This window comes from Bombyx mandarina, chromosome 17, assembly GCF_030267445.1.
Source record: "Bombyx mandarina strain Sakado chromosome 17, ASM3026744v2".
Classification (NCBI taxonomy): domain Eukaryota; kingdom Metazoa; phylum Arthropoda; class Insecta; order Lepidoptera; family Bombycidae; genus Bombyx; species Bombyx mandarina.
The window spans coordinates 9,924,191-9,941,915 of record NC_143223.1 but is presented as its reverse complement, the minus strand read 5'-3'; the positions used below and the strand labels follow the sequence as shown (position 1 = coordinate 9,941,915).

General features: G+C 35.4%; 1 protein-coding gene and 1 long non-coding RNA gene across 3 annotated transcripts in view; both read left to right on the top strand.

Annotated features, from left to right (window-relative positions):
• The window catches only part of mei-41 (ATR serine/threonine kinase meiotic 41), a 36,730-nt gene that overhangs the window by 3,063 nt on the left and 15,942 nt on the right, over window positions 1-17,725 (top strand). The window contains exons 5-20 of the mRNA XM_028171246.2: window positions 4,180-5,647; window positions 6,269-6,471; window positions 6,550-6,686; window positions 7,552-7,641; window positions 8,517-8,701; window positions 9,329-9,444; window positions 9,930-10,033; window positions 10,218-10,405; window positions 10,596-10,735; window positions 11,987-12,142; window positions 12,930-13,156; window positions 14,019-14,172; window positions 14,647-14,757; window positions 15,496-15,662; window positions 16,185-16,314; window positions 16,936-17,099. Of these exons, the coding sequence (XP_028027047.2) occupies window positions 4,180-5,647; window positions 6,269-6,471; window positions 6,550-6,686; window positions 7,552-7,641; window positions 8,517-8,701; window positions 9,329-9,444; window positions 9,930-10,033; window positions 10,218-10,405; window positions 10,596-10,735; window positions 11,987-12,142; window positions 12,930-13,156; window positions 14,019-14,172; window positions 14,647-14,757; window positions 15,496-15,662; window positions 16,185-16,314; window positions 16,936-17,099 (3,740 nt within the window). The remainder of the gene's footprint in view (window positions 1-4,179; window positions 5,648-6,268; window positions 6,472-6,549; window positions 6,687-7,551; window positions 7,642-8,516; window positions 8,702-9,328; window positions 9,445-9,929; window positions 10,034-10,217; window positions 10,406-10,595; window positions 10,736-11,986; window positions 12,143-12,929; window positions 13,157-14,018; window positions 14,173-14,646; window positions 14,758-15,495; window positions 15,663-16,184; window positions 16,315-16,935; window positions 17,100-17,725) is intronic.
• LOC149501141 (uncharacterized) lies at window positions 55-3,516 on the top strand. 2 transcript variants are annotated; one of them, XR_016324527.1, is made up of 3 exons: window positions 55-627; window positions 843-1,052; window positions 1,542-3,516. It is a non-coding gene; the product is annotated as an uncharacterized LOC149501141 (long non-coding RNA). The 2 variants fall into 2 exon arrangements; XR_016324526.1 differs by lacking the exon at window positions 55-627 and having other exon boundaries at window positions 688-1,052.

Below are 17,725 nucleotides of genomic sequence, written 5' to 3'. Positions count from 1 at the left end.
TTATTTCCTACCTATTATAAAGACCTTGAGGGGTCATACTAAATTCGTTGAACGAGTAGGTGAGCCACAGTCCGTCAGCTTTCTTAGCGGCCAATGCCAACACTGGCAATATCTGCGAAAATGAGTAAGCGCTCTACAAAAGAAGCAATCAGCGATAAATTTTTTTAAGGGATTTTATGTCCAGGTAACTAAGACCTTTAAATCATGTCTTATATTTTAATTTATATTCATATTTTTATGAAAAATGATATTATGGAGTGAAATGAAATGAAGATGATTAATTTGAGACATTAATCAACTGGGATGAATTTTATTTCAGTCCATATTATCATTTTTCACAAAAAAAGAATATACATTATAAGACATAACTTAAAAGTCTTAGTTACCTGGTCATAAAATCACTTTAAAAAAAAGCGACTGTCGCGACATTTTGGATTTTTTTTAAACTTAAGATTTACAAACTACCGCGATTGATTGATTCTTTCCGCGACATTTAGGCTGTTGTACTTTTCTAAAACATGGTAGGGAAAGGAAGTGTAAAATGCTCAAAATGCGGCATTACATCAAAAGAATATTTTCCTTAACCTTCCATAGGTTTCCTCTTCCGTCCAAGCATCGGTCTCTGAGGTAAGTAGATCAAACATTAATATTTGGATTAATTTTAGATAAACGTCCTCCTGGTTTTACAAGTTCTCACTTTTTGCACAATTCCGACTTGAATTATGCAAAAAGTGTACTTACTTAATATTATTTTGAAGATTGCTTAGAACTTTGTTTTTTAATTTAAAGTAGAACAGCTTCATACTTTATACCTGTGTACAATGAAAGCATTATTTTTTTAGGGCTAAATTTTGTTTTCTGATGGTGATTGGACATCCAATGAATTGTTAGAAAAGTTGAACGCACAGCATAGGATGCTATGTGGCAATCATTTTGATGATTCTTCATTTACCAGCAGCAACAGGAAAAGACTTCCATCTGAAGCTCAAAGTATACTTTCCCAATTAAGAGACGAACAGTGTAGTCCATCTAAAGCAAGTCATGACATCCAAGTGAGTATTTACATAGTTTACTTTATAATCATAAAAATATTACTCAAAAAATTATAAAACAGTTACGGGCATTAAACTTCTTATCTCGTGATAATATTCCATAACAAATCAAAAAAATATTGATTTGTATCCTTTTCATATTGAAGAAAGTCTTCTCCCAAGTAAAACATATTCACTTATCCTATATAGAATAGGTAGATATGTTAGGATACACTTGGGGGATGTAGATAATTAATTTATTCTGATGTAGTTATATCACATTGGTTATCTTGACATAGTACTTGAATTTCAAATTGTGAAAAAGAAATAAACATCACTTTTAAGAAAATATTTTTTTCCAAAATAATAATAATAACATGTAAACCTACATAGAATACATAGATCGAAAGTATTAAAGTTACCAAAAAATTTACTTTAAAGGAATTAATTTTCTAAATGTTTTATTTAAATTTGAAATTTGTGATTTAATTATTTTTGTATATTTTCCAGGAACCATCAATAAGCAAAGGTATTTTGAAGGACTTGGATGTGAAAAAGTTCACTGAACTTACACCTAAAAAGCAAAAGCTGCATAAGAGATGCAGAAAAACCTATCTGAAATAATGAGGCTCTGAAGAAAGTTTAAAGGTGTTAAAAAATCCAAAAGATCTATATTAAGTGTACTAACATCAAATGAACCTACTAATGAATTATTAAAAAGCAAATTAAGTAGTTCATTTTATTTACTATTACAATGCCAACTGAACAACGTTCCAAGAAAATTAGCTGGATGGAGATGGACACTGGATGATAAAGTGTTAGCCTTAAGCATTTATAAGAAATGAGTCGACTATTATCAAAGCCGGCAATGTGACTTTTGGACAATTATTGGTAAATCAGAAAAACTAATTATTGACTTTGTATTCCATTGGCAGTCACAAAACTCTTCTGAACGACATCTTAGATAAATAACAGGTTAAGTATTAACCTTTATTTAATGCAGGTTTTGAACCGTATTCTTTGAAGGAGACGATTATATTCAAATCAATCTGTATTGACATATCAATAACATTTTTTTGTCCAAATGCACAGATTGCCTCCCTTGATAATAGACGACTCAAATCAAACTGTTGTTATAGATTATTAGTAGGTTATTTTGTTGATCCAATTCATATTTTATGTGAAAGTAACAAAGAGCTAGGAGATATGCCTCCTCAGTGTTCTGGTGAAATGCAAGCATGTGCTTATCTTTGCGGATTTATTGTAAAAAAGATGGCACTCAATTGTACTCTTTGTAAAAGTATTATGCTAGCAGACCAGAACACTTAGGTATGTCATTTGTTTACATTGTTCAAAGAATATGACGATGTTAAATGTAGTTTAAATTACATTCAGTACAGTTCTTGTAAAATGGTTGAAAAGGCTGCAAATTTGGTAAACAATTATCTAAAAGATCACAGTCACACAGAAAAAATTAAAATGAATTTATATACTTTATTAACTGAAAATTTGGACAAAGATTGACTAAAGGTATGTGAAGAACATTACGCAGTCAATATTGAAACAATTATAAAAAGTACAATTGCTATATGTTTAAAAAGATTTTGTAAAATAAAAAATGATGAATTTATGGAAGAAGCGTCCAAAATCATGGAAGAGAAAAATAAATATATTGAAAAACGTTTAATATTAAGTGATGATGTATGTAAAGTGTAAATCGATTAAATATTCAACCATTCCATTAAATTATAAAAATGCATTAATTTTATTGCAATTAACTTATATTGCAACTTAACTATTAATTGCAGTCCTAGTGGTAAAACAATTGCAGTTATCTCAGATTGATGTCAGATTATTTACAAAACATTTATGCTCAACACATTTGTAAATTTAAAACAATACTTTATTGTCAGATAATACCTTTTCTAATTCTACAAGAAACTAAAATTAGTATGTTTCGAGTTTAGGAGTCATTAATCATCAATAAATGATAGATTTTCATGTTTATAAGTCATATAACACCCGTGTTCAGTTACTATGTAACTTCATCTAATTAGTTACTTTTCAATGACGTCCCTTTCAAGGATATTTTATATTAAAAGTTTCTCTACGTTTAAATATACTGAATTATTATAAAATAAGTAAAAAAGTCATCAAGTATGTAATTTATATATATTTATTGTTAATAAATAACGACACCATAATTTTACCACACTAAATCTTTTATATGAAACAGTCAATTACACTGTGGTAAGCCTTTTACAAATAACGTAGATTTTCTCATTAATTTATTACAGTAAAAAACTTAATTCTAATTTTAAATCTAAAATCTAATCTAAATGTAAACTTTATATCCTTTAAAATTATTCTGCCGCCACGCGCAGTGCTGTATATAATATAAATACTTTAATTGTTAATAAGAATATACATTAAGACTTTTTGTTTTTAATTATGGTAGCTTAATAAAATTGTTACCCATGTACAATCCTTGTTTTATTTCTCTACATGAAATTATTCCTTAATTAAATTCTCTACTTGCATACCATTTTAAATTCTCGCGCCATACGTTAGTACCGATGGCATTAACTGGAGCGTTGGTGTAGGCATTTTTTTACTATGAAGCTGTTGTTCTTCTTCGCTAGAAGTAATAGTGTTCTGTGAGGTGAGCTTCCGGGGCTCTAACCTGACGACGACATTGCTATTTTTTTTTATTGCTTAGATGCTGCTTCGCAAAATCTAGGACCGGATGGGAAATGCGACCCACTGAGATGATCCGGCGAGAAACTCAGTGGGCTGTATCTGAGGGTTAAAAGAGCCCATAATGAGAATTACATTACTGGTGGTAGGACCTCTTGTGAGTCCGCGCGGGTAGGTAGCACCACCCTGCCTATTTTTGCCGTAAAGCAGTAATGCGTTTCAGTTTGAAGGGTGGGGCAGCCGTTGTAACTATACTTAAGACCTTGGAACTTATATCTCAAGGTGGGTGGCGCGTTTACGTGGTAGATGTCTATGGGCTCCAGTAACCACTTAACACCAGGTGGGCTGTGAGCTCGTCCACCCATCAAAGCAATAAATAAAAAATAAGTGTATTGGTTATTCCACTTTAATGTATATAATGCGCTATTTGAATTCAGATTTCTTATTTCAGGACAATGATGAAGAGTTGAATTCACGGAAGGATGTGTTTTATATTACAAGTGTAAATTTACTTGCAAGTTATACCAAATCTAGTTTGGAGAGCAATAACCTTGGGAATCAAACAAAAGCCCTAAATATGATAGTAGATTTAGGAATGTGCCGAAATGAAAAAGTTATTTTGCCCACAACTAAATTATTGGTCTATTTTATAATGCATCCCCAGTGTCCTGTTGGACCTAAAGCCGTTGTGTATTTGAGAGATATCTGTGAAGCTCATGAATATACTTCAAACCAGGTTTACCACAGATATAAAAAAGACTACTGTCGCCTTTTTGTTGAATGCAGCTTATATAATGGGAAAGATTTCGCCTTGGCCCTTTCCAAAGTTGTTAGGGCATTTGGATTCGTTGGTTACCGCGATTTTATATCAAAAGATGTTCGCCACTTCCTTCCTTATCTGATGCCTTACTCTGTGACCATCAAAGAAGTGCCTTCAATGATTGAAGAATTTGCATCTTTAGTGCAGTTTCCTGTTTCGGATTTTTTGATCAAGAGCTTTGCTCATATTTATGTTTATCTTTATTTGAATGAAACAGATTCCGTCTCGTCTAAATGCTACAAAATTATCGAAAGATTAACGAAAACTACAATATCTAACCTAATAAATAAGCATTTCAGAATAATACTGACAGAGTTTTTGTTGCAATACTGTTCTTGTCCTGAAAAAGTACTCAACGCGTGTAGGTACCTAGCATGCCACGATCCTGATGTGTCTACTCCGACTGGTACAATGAGTATGAGTACTTCTCAAATAGCCGACTTCTTAAATCCTAAGTTCTTAGGAGTGTTGGCTTACTTTGATCACAATTTAGTCAATGCTAAAGTAGCGCAATCTGTAAAAAGGAAAGCGTTAAAAAGCTTTCCAGATATAATGCAATTAATGGGTGTGAAATACATAACCCCACTACGTTTCAAAGTTTTAGCCACGCTGCGATCGGCCTTACCGTTGGCTAAAGAATATCCCAACATTTTAGCTGAAGCTTGGAGCGCTTTTATACATCAAATTGATAGTGCTGCATTAGGGCCTTTGTTATCGAATTTAGCAGTATCATTACTCCAGCAAATTGAATACGCACATCAAGAAGTAAACCAGATCTTTCATTATCTGGTCATAAATAACGAAAATTTACTTAGCCGCCACATATCTGATCTATTCTTCGTAGAAGATACCCAAATATCAGATAGGATAAAAACAGTAATCAAAATGCACGTAAAAAGGACTCAGCCTGACGGATTCCTGGACAAAATTGAATGGTATCTTAATCAACTTAATCAGAACATTCCAATGATTAAAGTGTACACTTTTAAACATTTAAACAAATTGTTGAAGAATAATCGAACGGAAATTCATAAAGCTATATTTGGTGGGAAAAACATAGATCCCGTCATCGTGAATCTAATGGACTCTTTATTGATGGGTATGTTGATTTCTTTATAATTTTATAATAAACATGTTTATCAGTTTAAATGCCTGCTTTATAATGTTATTTTGTCTTTAAAAAATAAAGATATTGCGGATATCAACAAATTTTAGAGATTTAAACAAAGGTAGATTATTTCCTTTTCTTTCCGGTTAATTCCTTTTCTTTTACTCGTTTCTAATTTTCATATTATAATGAAAATTGATTAGAAACTGGTTGGTATTCTATTAAAAAAATACATTAAAAGCATATCTTTCGATTTAGTATAGTTAATCTTATAATGAAATTGGAAGGTGTCTATAAAATCTTGGAATGGCTCATTTGGGGCTAATCGTGTTTTTTTTATTGCTTAGATGGGTGGACGAGCTCACAGCCCACCTAATGTTAAGTGGTTACTGGAGCCCATAGACATCTACGACGTAAATGCGCCACCCACCTTGAGATATAAGTTCTAAGGTCTCAGTATAGTTACAACGGCTGCCCCATCCTTCAAACCGAAACGCATTACTGCTTCACGGCAGAAATAGGCGGGGTGGTGGTACCTACCCGTGCGGACTCACAAGAGGTCCTACTACCAGTAATCGTGTTTAGGTATCTAAACCAGTAATATTATTTTAGGCTGTAAAGACACAGATCCTCAAGTGAGCGAAGCCAGCGGTTCTTGTTTGGGACAGCTAGGCGCAATAGAAGCGGGACACTTACCACGTCAATATGTAAAACCAGACAAATCGCCTTTTGCTTTCTCCATAGTCGACGACTGTTTTACTACAGCCGCTTTAATGGAACTAACTAGAGCTTTTCAGTATGAAAAGGACACTAAGGTTAATTTTGTTTTAAAATTTATATAGAAAATTTATTTTATTAATATTCCACAGACTAATTAGGTGTTTTTTTTTCAGAATATGGATTGCTACGCATTTACCATTCAGGAGATATTAAAGATTTATGATATATCACCTTATGGAAAGAAAAGGGATGTTTGGAACAGTTTCCCCGAAAACAAGCATCAAATTATGTATCCTTTGCTCAGTTCAAGGTAAAATTATATTTAGTTATCAGAATGCTTGATTTTAGCATAGCATTTAATAAAATGTTGTGATTAGATACAGTGCACAAAAAAAAAACCTTAAATTAAGTAATACCCATTCACACGGTCGTATGTGTATCGTTTTTTGACGGACCGCCGTACAGGGGAGACCGTCGAATATTGCCTCTACGATCCGTCTGTAGGGAGTATTCCGGGGGGTGCCGCGAGTATGGTTGTAATATTAACTGGGAACCCTTCTACTTCACTCGGGTTCGGACTCCGTACGAACATCGGACGTCGGGTAAAATTAAAATTGTAAGGGGTAAAAAGTGTAAAAGTCGTTTTGTTGGTAGGGCCCTAAAAACATCCTCGGGCGATCTGCTCCCGATATCTGCGGATCGTCAGAACACATACTCCGCGCGCCTCCTAGGCGAGGAAACTTCGCATAAGGTTCGGCGTCCCGCTCGATAAAAAAAAAAGATGTGTGGTATCGTGGGACACCGGATAGGAACGAAGTTCCTTATTATAAAAATATTAATTTTAAGTTCTATTCTAGGTATAAAGAAAATAAAACTAGCGGTTTCGCAACAACCCATGGTCATTCGGTAACGTGCGAACTTATTGTGGTACACTTCATTAACGATTGTTTGCATAAGAGTTAGTGTATTGCGCAAACGAACGCTCTGAGATCGTAGTAAATGAATGATAAAAAAATATGTTATTTTTTGTACGTTATTACAAAGTTAAGTCGTACACTGTGTGCATTACTAATAAAACTTAAGTTACGGACGTTTTTTCCCGGTTACCCCTCTGTATCGTCCCATAAGGAACTTCGTTCTAAAAGTAATACCCATTTAACCATAAATCATTACAGGTATATGTTAACAAATCCATCGCAACCCGAAAAAACACATCCGCTTTTCGGTTCTTCTTACGCAACCACATTTCTCGAATGGGCGCACAAGTAAGTGGACTTTGAAACTCGATACCTTATTGTTGTACATACTGAAAATTTCTGCATTCATTTTGTGGCTAAACAGTATTAAAACCTATGGTATGTTTAAAACTGTAATTCTTCTTTCAATATAATTGTTCATTATTATTTTTTATTACTTGGAGGGGTCTCGTTCACCCATCCCCTTCCTGGTGTTAAGTGGTTACCGAAGATATAAAAAACGTAAATACCGCCAACCTTCTCAAGATATGAGTTCTAAGTCTCTGTTCTATGATACAACGGCTGCTTAGCCCTTCTAACCGGATTGCAATACTGCTATGCGGCAAAAATAGGCAGATGCGCGTTATCTACCCGTACGGGCTCAGTAGACCTACCACCAGTAATTACGTGATAAAAAAATTTCTAATTTCGAAATCGAACACCGGACAGTCTCATTGCTCGATATGAATGTATAGGGCGTCGTATCCTTTAGTCCAACACGACTTTAGTGTAAGGTTGTGTACAGATCGTTAACCGTGTTCAATCCCCAGGAAGCCGTGTAGAGATTTCATTATCCTAATTAATCGAAATTATTTGAATGTCCTACAACCAGTACCTTTTTACTGGTGGGGTAGGACGTTTTGTGAGTCCGCACGGGTTGGTACCACCACCCTGCCTATTTCTGCCCTGAAGCAGTAACGCGTTTCGGTTTGAAGGGCGGGGCCGCCGTTGTACTGTTAAAAGTGAGACCTTACAACTCAAGTCTCAAGGTGGGTGGCGGCAATTACATTGTAGATGTCTAAGGGCTCCGGTAACCGCTTAAAATTAGATGAGCCGTGAGCTCGTCCACCCATCTAAGCAATAAAAAAAAACTGTATGTATCAAAGTCGACGAACTATTTGCAGTTGGGCGGCTCAGCTGATTCCGCTCATTGAGACCGACAGCGTCCGCGAATTATTGCGCAAAGTACATCCAAGCCTAAAGTATGACGTCAGCACCTTATTCCTGTTCCTACCCTACGTGTTGCTCCACGCTGTCATGTCCAAACCGAACCACCAGTATATACAGGAAGAAATGATGGCTGTCATTGGTAAGTATTTTGGGTTTACTTGTAGTTTTGTTTCGTTCCAACTATTATATAATATACATAAAATATATGGGCTGTGTTAACCACTCAACACCAGATGCGCCCTGAACTTGTTTTCCCTATGCATTAAATAAAAAATACACCCTTCCCTCTTTTGACACTGTTACAGACCTAAATCATATCAGAGTGACTAACTACTCTTTCCGTTTGAGACGTGTTAGAATCAACAGTAAATGTATGATTCTGTAATTTTTTTAATTATGACTGGGATAGCATGCATGGTTCACATCATGCTAAATGGTTACCGAGGTACATACTTTGCTATTTCTGATCAGAAAATAGTAAATTCTGATTAACACTCGGCAAGATATCCTTTGGGTAGTACTGAAAATCATATATTTATTTATTAGGCACAAAACACACATTACAAGCTAAAATATACATAATAAGTAACAACAAGTAAAAACTCTGCCTTGCAACACAAGCCACGTGCTCACGCCCAACCCAGACGAATGTGCTGAGTGTGTATATTAAGTTTCTTAACAATTACGATAGCGAGAACGAATAAATTATTACTGTAAAAGCTAAAAACAAGCCCTTATAAAATTAAAATTAATCTTTAAATTGAAGGCTTGGACAATGTTGAACAGATAGATGAAGTAACAGAACGCTGTAAACATGGAATGTTGCGACACATCAGAACGACACCCAGTATTGGCACAGTCCAAGCTGAAGAAGGAAATGAGGTAAACAAATAAATATTTGATTATGGATTGTTGGTACTGTCATATACTGTAGCGGATTCGATTATGATTGTGCGCTTGACCCTTGATATACCGGTATTATTGTTTATTATTAATTTTTAAAGAAAGCCCGAATGATGTTTTTCCTTATTATACATTTAATTAGTTAATTTTGACCATCTTACCGCCTTAGTTAAGGTGTCATTAATTTTTCTTGTCATATTTAATTTTAATTTTTCTGCGTACATTGAAATCCTCTGAAGGCGCTATATTCAGTAATTGAAGTTAGAAAAAAATATTTTATATAAGTAATATAAATAAGTAATTTATTTATAGCAGCTAGCCTGTATGTATTCCCCATTAGTGACCCTAATTACTGTCCTCGACTAACTTATTAGTATTTCTATTTAGCATTAGGAGCTGACAATGGAAAATCCTTTGCTTGTCGTCTTATGTGTGTAACTAACCTTTTAAAAATTATGTCACAGAGTAAATGCAGCAAGACTACTTACGCGTTATTGGATTTCCTGAATAGATGGCTCTTGGAATGGGCTCATTCAAAACAAGGATCACTGGAGCACGATAATTATAAGTAATTTTGTTTCATCTATGTCTTTCAATTCTATCATTCAATTTCTAAAACGTTTGTCATTTTTCGATAATTAACTTCTTATTTTTACAAAACCTAATTACTAATTGAGAATTTATAATATGATAAGATTTCCTCATAGGGGTAAAAATCAATTAAGGTATACATATTGTTGTTTTCTTCACAGAACTATAAATTCGTTTGTCAAGAAATTCAATAAGCTCACAATAGCCCGTGGAAAATTCGCTTGCGGCGAATTAGAGAGGGCGTTACAATACTTGGAGTTGTATATAGAGGAAACCGATCGAATGCAAGAACAATTGCCTTTCATGGCTGAAATATACGCGTTATTAGACGAACCGGACTCTATTGCTGGTATTATTTGCTATTTTAATTCGAAATTCACGATTTTAATGCGACAACCACTATATGGATAGAACATTTGAAATCATGATATATCAACCTGACCTGGTGAATCTGGTCTTTAAATCAACAGTAATTCTTTCTTAAGTACATATACAGTAACCGCTCAACAACATTGTATAAATTAAAAACGATTTTTTAGGTATAGTTTCTCTGAAGAGGTCAGAGCCGTCGTTGAAAGAATTAATTTTAGTTCAGGCAGTGACAGGTCGTTTGCAAGACGCCGCATTATGTTACGAACGTATTGCCCAAGAGGGACAGTTGGACAGATCCAGTCTACAGGTGAATGCTTTATTAGCTTCAGACGTATGTATGTTTGTAACGGAATCTTTGAACATGATTTTGACCCCCCTTCAAAACGTTGGATTAACTCGAAATTTGGTATAGTTATTAAGGACCGATGACAACAAAATATAAAAAAAAATAGAAATAAAAAAAATTAAAAAAAAATAAAATTCAACAAAAAAAATTAAAAGTAAATAAATAAAAGTTTAAAAAACTAACAAAATACGCTTTTATAGAAAATTCAACAAAAAAATAGAAAATATATTTGAATTAAAAATAGTGCAAGAAAAAATGATTTTATTGTAAAAAAAGCGTGGGGTGCATGATATCAGTAGTTATAAATATTTTATAAACCAATATGAGTAGAAGGGTTATTTTGATAATATCCTGAAAAGCACCCCACGCTTTTTTACAATAAAATCATTTTTTCTTACACTATTTTTAATTCAAATTTATTTTCTATTTTTTAGTTTGATTTTTTATAAAACCGTATTTTGTTAGTTTTTTACACTATTATTTATTTTAGTTTCAAATAAGTTATTTTTTATTGCCTTAGTAGGCAGATGAACATTCGATCTAATTGGTGGTGAGTGTTTACCGTCACTCATAGATGTCAGCAATGTCAGGCCCACAGCAAAGCCGCTGCCTGCTGCGGATTACTCTGCAAATATCGTTGGAAAAAGACATATCGTAGTGTTCAGGAAACACTAGAGGGAAGTTCGTTCCAAGGCCGGATGGCATGTTGCAGAAATGATCTCTCGTTAATGTACTGTGAAATCCAAAGGATAATAATTATTTTAAATGGGTAGTTGGATAAATGTCGTGTTTAATATAAAGTTTGGAAGCTAAGTCAAGAATATCAATAACATATTCTATGAAAAATTGAATTGCCTGAGGAATATTTTAATTAAATTAGAAAATAATTATTATTACTAGTGAGCAGTGTAGATATTGCTTTTTCATATGTGTATTGGATTCTTAAAATATTATTAAATATAATAATTATTAAATAAAATATAATGTAACTATACTTGAGACCTTAGAACTTATATTTCAAGATGGGTGGAGCATTTACGTTGTAGATGTCTATGGACTCCAGTAACCACTTAACACCAGGTGGGCTGTGAGCTCGTCCACCGATTTAAGCAATAAAAAAAAATTGTAAAAAAATAAAGTGGCAACAAATATCTTAAAATGTCATTATTAATCAACAGATCTCTACACATTCACGTTTTGTCTGGTCCACAGGGTATGATAGACTGTTATCTAGGCTTAGATCAGCCGTTCACGGCGTACCGCTTGATAAGCGAGCACGAAGCCGAAGATATGACGGAACTAGCTGCGGAGCCGCTCTGGCGATTGGGACGCTTCGAGCAGCTCGAGGAGCTGGTCAGCCAACCTGTGGTAAGACTTTTTTATTTTATTTTTATAGCCCTTGTAGGCAGACGAGCATACGGCCCACCTGATGGTGAGTGGTTACCGTCGCCCATGAACTTCATCAATGCCAGGGGCAGAGCCAAGCCGCTGCCTACTGCTAAATACTAAATTGATGTCGGCCAATATCTTGGACATTTGACTGCTACCGTATTTCTTAACACTAATAAATATAGTCAAAAAGGGAAATTGAAGAAATAATTTGAAGCGATTAATTACGGCAATTTTTTTTTCTGGGTATGAATATTTAAGCTATCCCTTTTCCTTTTTTTTTCCTGTCTATGCGGATAGCCTTGAGAGGCTATTTCAGCGTAACCTTAACTAGTAGGTGAGCTCACGGGGCTCAAACCTGACGACGTTGCTAACACGAACCCTAGCAAGGGCAGTGCTTCGCAGAATCTACCACCAGATCGGAAACGTGACCCACTGAGAAGATCCGGCGAGGAACTCAGTGGGCTCCCTTTTCCGCAAAGCGAATGTTCGTATGAAATTTGAGTGGCGCGCATTTGGTGACGTCATCACTAAACACTAAGCACAAAGTCGCTTACAAGCTCCAGCTTAGAGTATAATTTTATTTATCTTTAATTTTAATTTTAACAAAAATCATAAAATATTAATGTAGAAGAAGAAAAAATATAATTTGCACGCAAACACGCAACGAAGTAAATTAGTCTGAGTTGATATAAAAGAAGCTAAACTGAAAACTCGACAAGACCAGAATAATTGTTATAACTAATTATATTTTTTTTATTTGCAGCCAATTTGCAAAGAAAACTGGGGTGTGGTCATGGGTCGATTGCTACTAGCGTACAGGAAACAAGATCACGACAACTTCGTTGTGTGTTGCAAAGACGCCACCGTGAGATTGTTAGCGCAAATGGACGGTGAGAGCAAAGGCGAGAGCGCATTGCGGAGCGGCTACCAGAGCGTGCTCGGACTCCACATAGTTACTGAAGTCGAACACGCTGAGGAGGTTCTGCGCAGGTACACACGTTATAATTGAATACGCAATTTCGAAAAGGGCACATCTCTGAAAATGTAAAATGTTCAGGAAATGAAAAAAACTGATTATTTTCTAAAGCAGTGTAAAATTTAAAATATTAACTTTTGAGATATATTTTAGTTTTAATTGGCAATTGAAAATTACTGGAATTATTATGAAATGGGTGTAGGTAAGCCTCAAAACTACATGTATATGAAAAACGTATTTGACAAAATATGCGACATGTGCCCTTTTCGAAATTGCATATTCAATTGAAGACATGAGTGGATGAAGGGGTTGATTACTGTGGCGGGTAGACATCATACAACGCATGATATTTGACAGATGCCTGAATCTCGCTTACGACATTTTCAAGATAAGCTTGCATATGTACAAGTTCTGAACAACATTATTCGGACCGTCTCGGTCTACGCAGCAATATCACCCGCTCGGTGGAAGATCTTTCCTTTATCGTATACCTACATTACCATTTTTAAGATTTTTGAGTTTTTACATTGAATGTAGGTGTTGTGTACCTATAAACCATAATAGACCTTAAAACTCCCGGCTTAAAGGCTATTTTTAGAAATTGCATGTAATGAAGGAGAGTACGAAGAAAAAGTACAAGTAACAATGTTTGTTGCTCGTCTTCTCAAAATTAACAAATTGTATCATATGTCTCTTTCATACACTCATGTCTTCAATTATATGCCTTCAACTTAATCTTGAGTTAGTAAATAGTATCGAACGTATGAGACTAAAGTGCGACCATTTTGTATTATTTTCCCCTCAATGCTTGCTTTGGTCGATGCAATTTTTCGATCATAACTGATTACTAACGTTTCTATAATTTGTCGACGCTAGGTTGAAAGAGTTGCAAGACGGGGACAGACGGAGCAATGTAATAATAAATCAGTTGCTAGACGAATGGCGTCGTCGTAGCTCGGTTGTGCAATCCGACGTACGAACCATCGAACCCTTGTTGAGGTTGAGAAGAATTGTTTTACAGCAAGCCAAGGTAGGTAAATAATGTTTATAATGGAACTATACTTTATTGTGTATACAGGTGAACGAACTTATCACCTGATGTCAACGGTGATTCCGACACCCACTTGAGACATGAGGTCTGAGTCTCGATTGTGTAGTGTAGCGGCTGTCCCACCCCTCAAACCGGAATGGCTGCTTCGTGGCTTAAAAAGGCAGGGTGGCGGTACCTACCTGTGCGAGCTTACAAGAAGTCCCACCACTAGGTAGGCAGCGGCTTGGCTCTGCCCCTGGCATTGCTGAAGTCCATGGGCGACGGTAACCACTCACCATCAGGTGGACCGTATGCTTGTATGCCTACAATGGCAATAAAAAAAACATAAAACCCTCTACCATACGTATTTTTGTTCTGTATAATACTATTTGTAAATTTTGTATCAACAAAAAAATATTCTACATTAGGGGTGTAGGTAGAGCGTTTTAATTGATTGAATTGCTTAATTTCCAGGAGATCCTCGAACCAAGTCATCCGATGACCGCAAATACGTTGAAATCGTTTATAGGTGATCTGTGGCTGCAGAGTGCGAAGCACGCGAGGAAAGCTGGTATTTTCCAACAGGTAGCTGAATATTCACTCGCCCTCTGATTACTATGCCAATAATGCAATTTAAATACAACAGTTGACTTATGTTCGTTTTAAACTAAAAAGCTTATTATTACATAAACAATTTTTAATAATAAATAATAACGTTCTGAGATGTAAGCGTTTAAAACCTTTCGGGATAAATGAGGGGATGTTTTGTCCTTTTCTCGCAACGAGTTACTATTTGGTGTGAATCGATCGTCTCTATTCATTATTTCAGTAGGTTTATAAACAATAAAATTATTCGATTTCATTGATTAAAGTACATATCGAAGGGTGAAGAGGTATTCGGTTTAAGCGACATTTTTGCAACATTACTATTACATTAGAGCCATTTAAAGGTTAAAATTTGAAAAATATCATAACAAAAAAACTTCTTCAGCATCTTCATTTCAATGGAGTATAAATTTAATTGAAGTCCAATTAAAAATATCGAACTGTTTAACTAATACCTAATAAATCGTACCTTTAATTATAAATATAATTGTCGCGTATTGAGCGAAAAGTCACTTATAACAATTAGCCTTTTACCCCACGATATAGTTATAGTAAAAACTTAAATATTTAAAAAACCACCAGGTTTCATTGTTTCCGTGACATTCGCGTACTATAGTTTATTGTTCGAACGGTAATTGTGATATTTGCGATTTCCTCACGAGTTAGAAACTAACACGTTTTCATCTCTAATACATTTTACAAACAAAAACCTTTTAGGCGTACATGTATATATTGAATGCCGAAGAATACCATCCCGAGGAATTGTTTATTGAAAAATCTAAAATGTACTGGGCCCGCGGACAGAACGAGCAAGCGTTCATAACGCTGAGGCGCGGCCTTGAAGACTCTTATCCCGCTATTGAAACGCTTTCCAAAGAACAAAGGTAAGTCTGTTCACCGTTTGAAGTCGTCGTGGCCTAAAGGATAAGACGTCCGGTGCATTCGTATATAGCGATGCACCGGTGTTCGAATCCCGCAGGCGGGTACCAATTTTTCTAATGAAATACGTACTTAAGAAATGTTCACGATTTACTTCCACGGTGAAGGAATAACATCGTGTAGTAAAAATCAAACCCGAAAAATTCTAATTTGCGTAATTATTGGTCGTAGGACCTCTTGTGAGTCCGTACGGGTAGGTACCACCACTCCGCCTATTTCTGTCGTGAAGCAGTAATGCGTTTCGGTTTAAAGGGTGAGGCAGCCCTTGTAACTATTCCGAGACCTTAGAACTTATATCTCAAGGTGGGTGGCGCGTTTACGTTGTAGATGTCTATGGGCTCCAGTAACCACCTAACACCAGGTGGGCTGTGAGCTCTTCCAACCATCTAAGCAATAAATAAAAAAATACACGTGCTTTTCTTGAGATACGTATGCCTTTCTTAATGATGGATGGGTTTTTTTTTCAGAAAAATATGCGCCAAAGCCAAACTGCTGATAGCGAAATACAACGACGAAACCTCAAACGTCGACGTAGATGTCAATATCGGGTACTACAAAGAGTCAGTGGAAGTTTTCAATCAATGGGAAAAAAGTTTGGTAATTCAGGAATAAAATATTTAAACTAATTTTACGGTTTAATCTCGTTTTTATTATTTACGACGTTTCGAATAATTTATAGTTTTCGTAAATTCCTTTTAACGCATATATACGTACCTTTATACGTATCTCACAAAAAAAAACAGAACTACCAAGAAAAAATTGTCCTTTTCAATAAAATAAAATAGCAATGTTATAGTCTATACCATGCGGTCTATGCCACCCATGAGCTAATACTATGGAGGAAAGTCACATGTGGTCGCGATCCTCAGCAGCAAGGGAACGATGAAGAAGAGAATAGCAATGTTATATAAGAGAATAACTAGCGAACCTACTAGTAACGCCATCTAGCCGTTCTAATTGTGATTATATACCATCCAGAGACCCAGTCAATTACAAACAGAAGAAAAATACGTTAAGATAAATTATTTGAATCAATTTTTTTATTTGTGTAGATGGGTGGACGAGCTCACAGACCACCTGGTATTAAGTGGTTACCGGAGCCAATATACATCCGCAACGTAAATGCCGCGACGCACCTTGAGAGTTGTAAGGTCTCAGTATAGTTACAACGGCTGCTTCACCCTTCAAACCGAAATGCATTACTGCTTTGTGTTCCAGGTAAGCTTGGGCGCGTACTACGAGAAGGTGAGCAGCAGTGAGACCGTAAAGTCTCCTACGGAAATGTGGGCGCGCCGTACGTTAGCACTGAATAGCTACGGGAAAGCTTTGCAATACGGCCATAAGTATTTATATCAGAGCATGCCGCGGATGTTGTCTATATGGTAAGTAATATTGAATTTATAACATTCATAGCTGTATATGACAGAAACGCTAACGAGACAATAGAAGTTACAACGTGAATGCAACCATACGTTTTGTGACGTAAGGTCGAAATTTCAATTGTGTTGTAATTTGCAAACAGCTTGCTATTTCACGGCAGAATTAAATTCAGAATGGTGGCACTAGTTATTCGTGCTAACTCGCTTTTCATAATTTGCTTGTTGTGTTTTTTCACGTGATATTATTGTTTCTTAATGGAAGCTCTGAATAAAAAACCAAGCTAAAACTAATAAATTAGTAATCAAACTTAATAAAGGCTTCAACCATTTTCACGAATACATAAATATCTACATATTATTATGTATATATCACGTATGTTATTAAATCTAAATTACCAATAATATACCTTTAGACGCGGCTATGGAGGGTAGAGGTAAGGAGAACCGTCTCATATGGGAGAAGCTTGAAAAAGTGTCCCACTTTCAGTACTCAATAACAGTTCAAAAATCCTCCAGAATGGCGCTAGCATAGGCACAGGGTATGATATGAAGTGAGCAGTTGTTAACTGATTGAAGTATGCTGAGTTAGGAAATTTAATATATTTAACGACTAGAGTAGTTAGTGACAG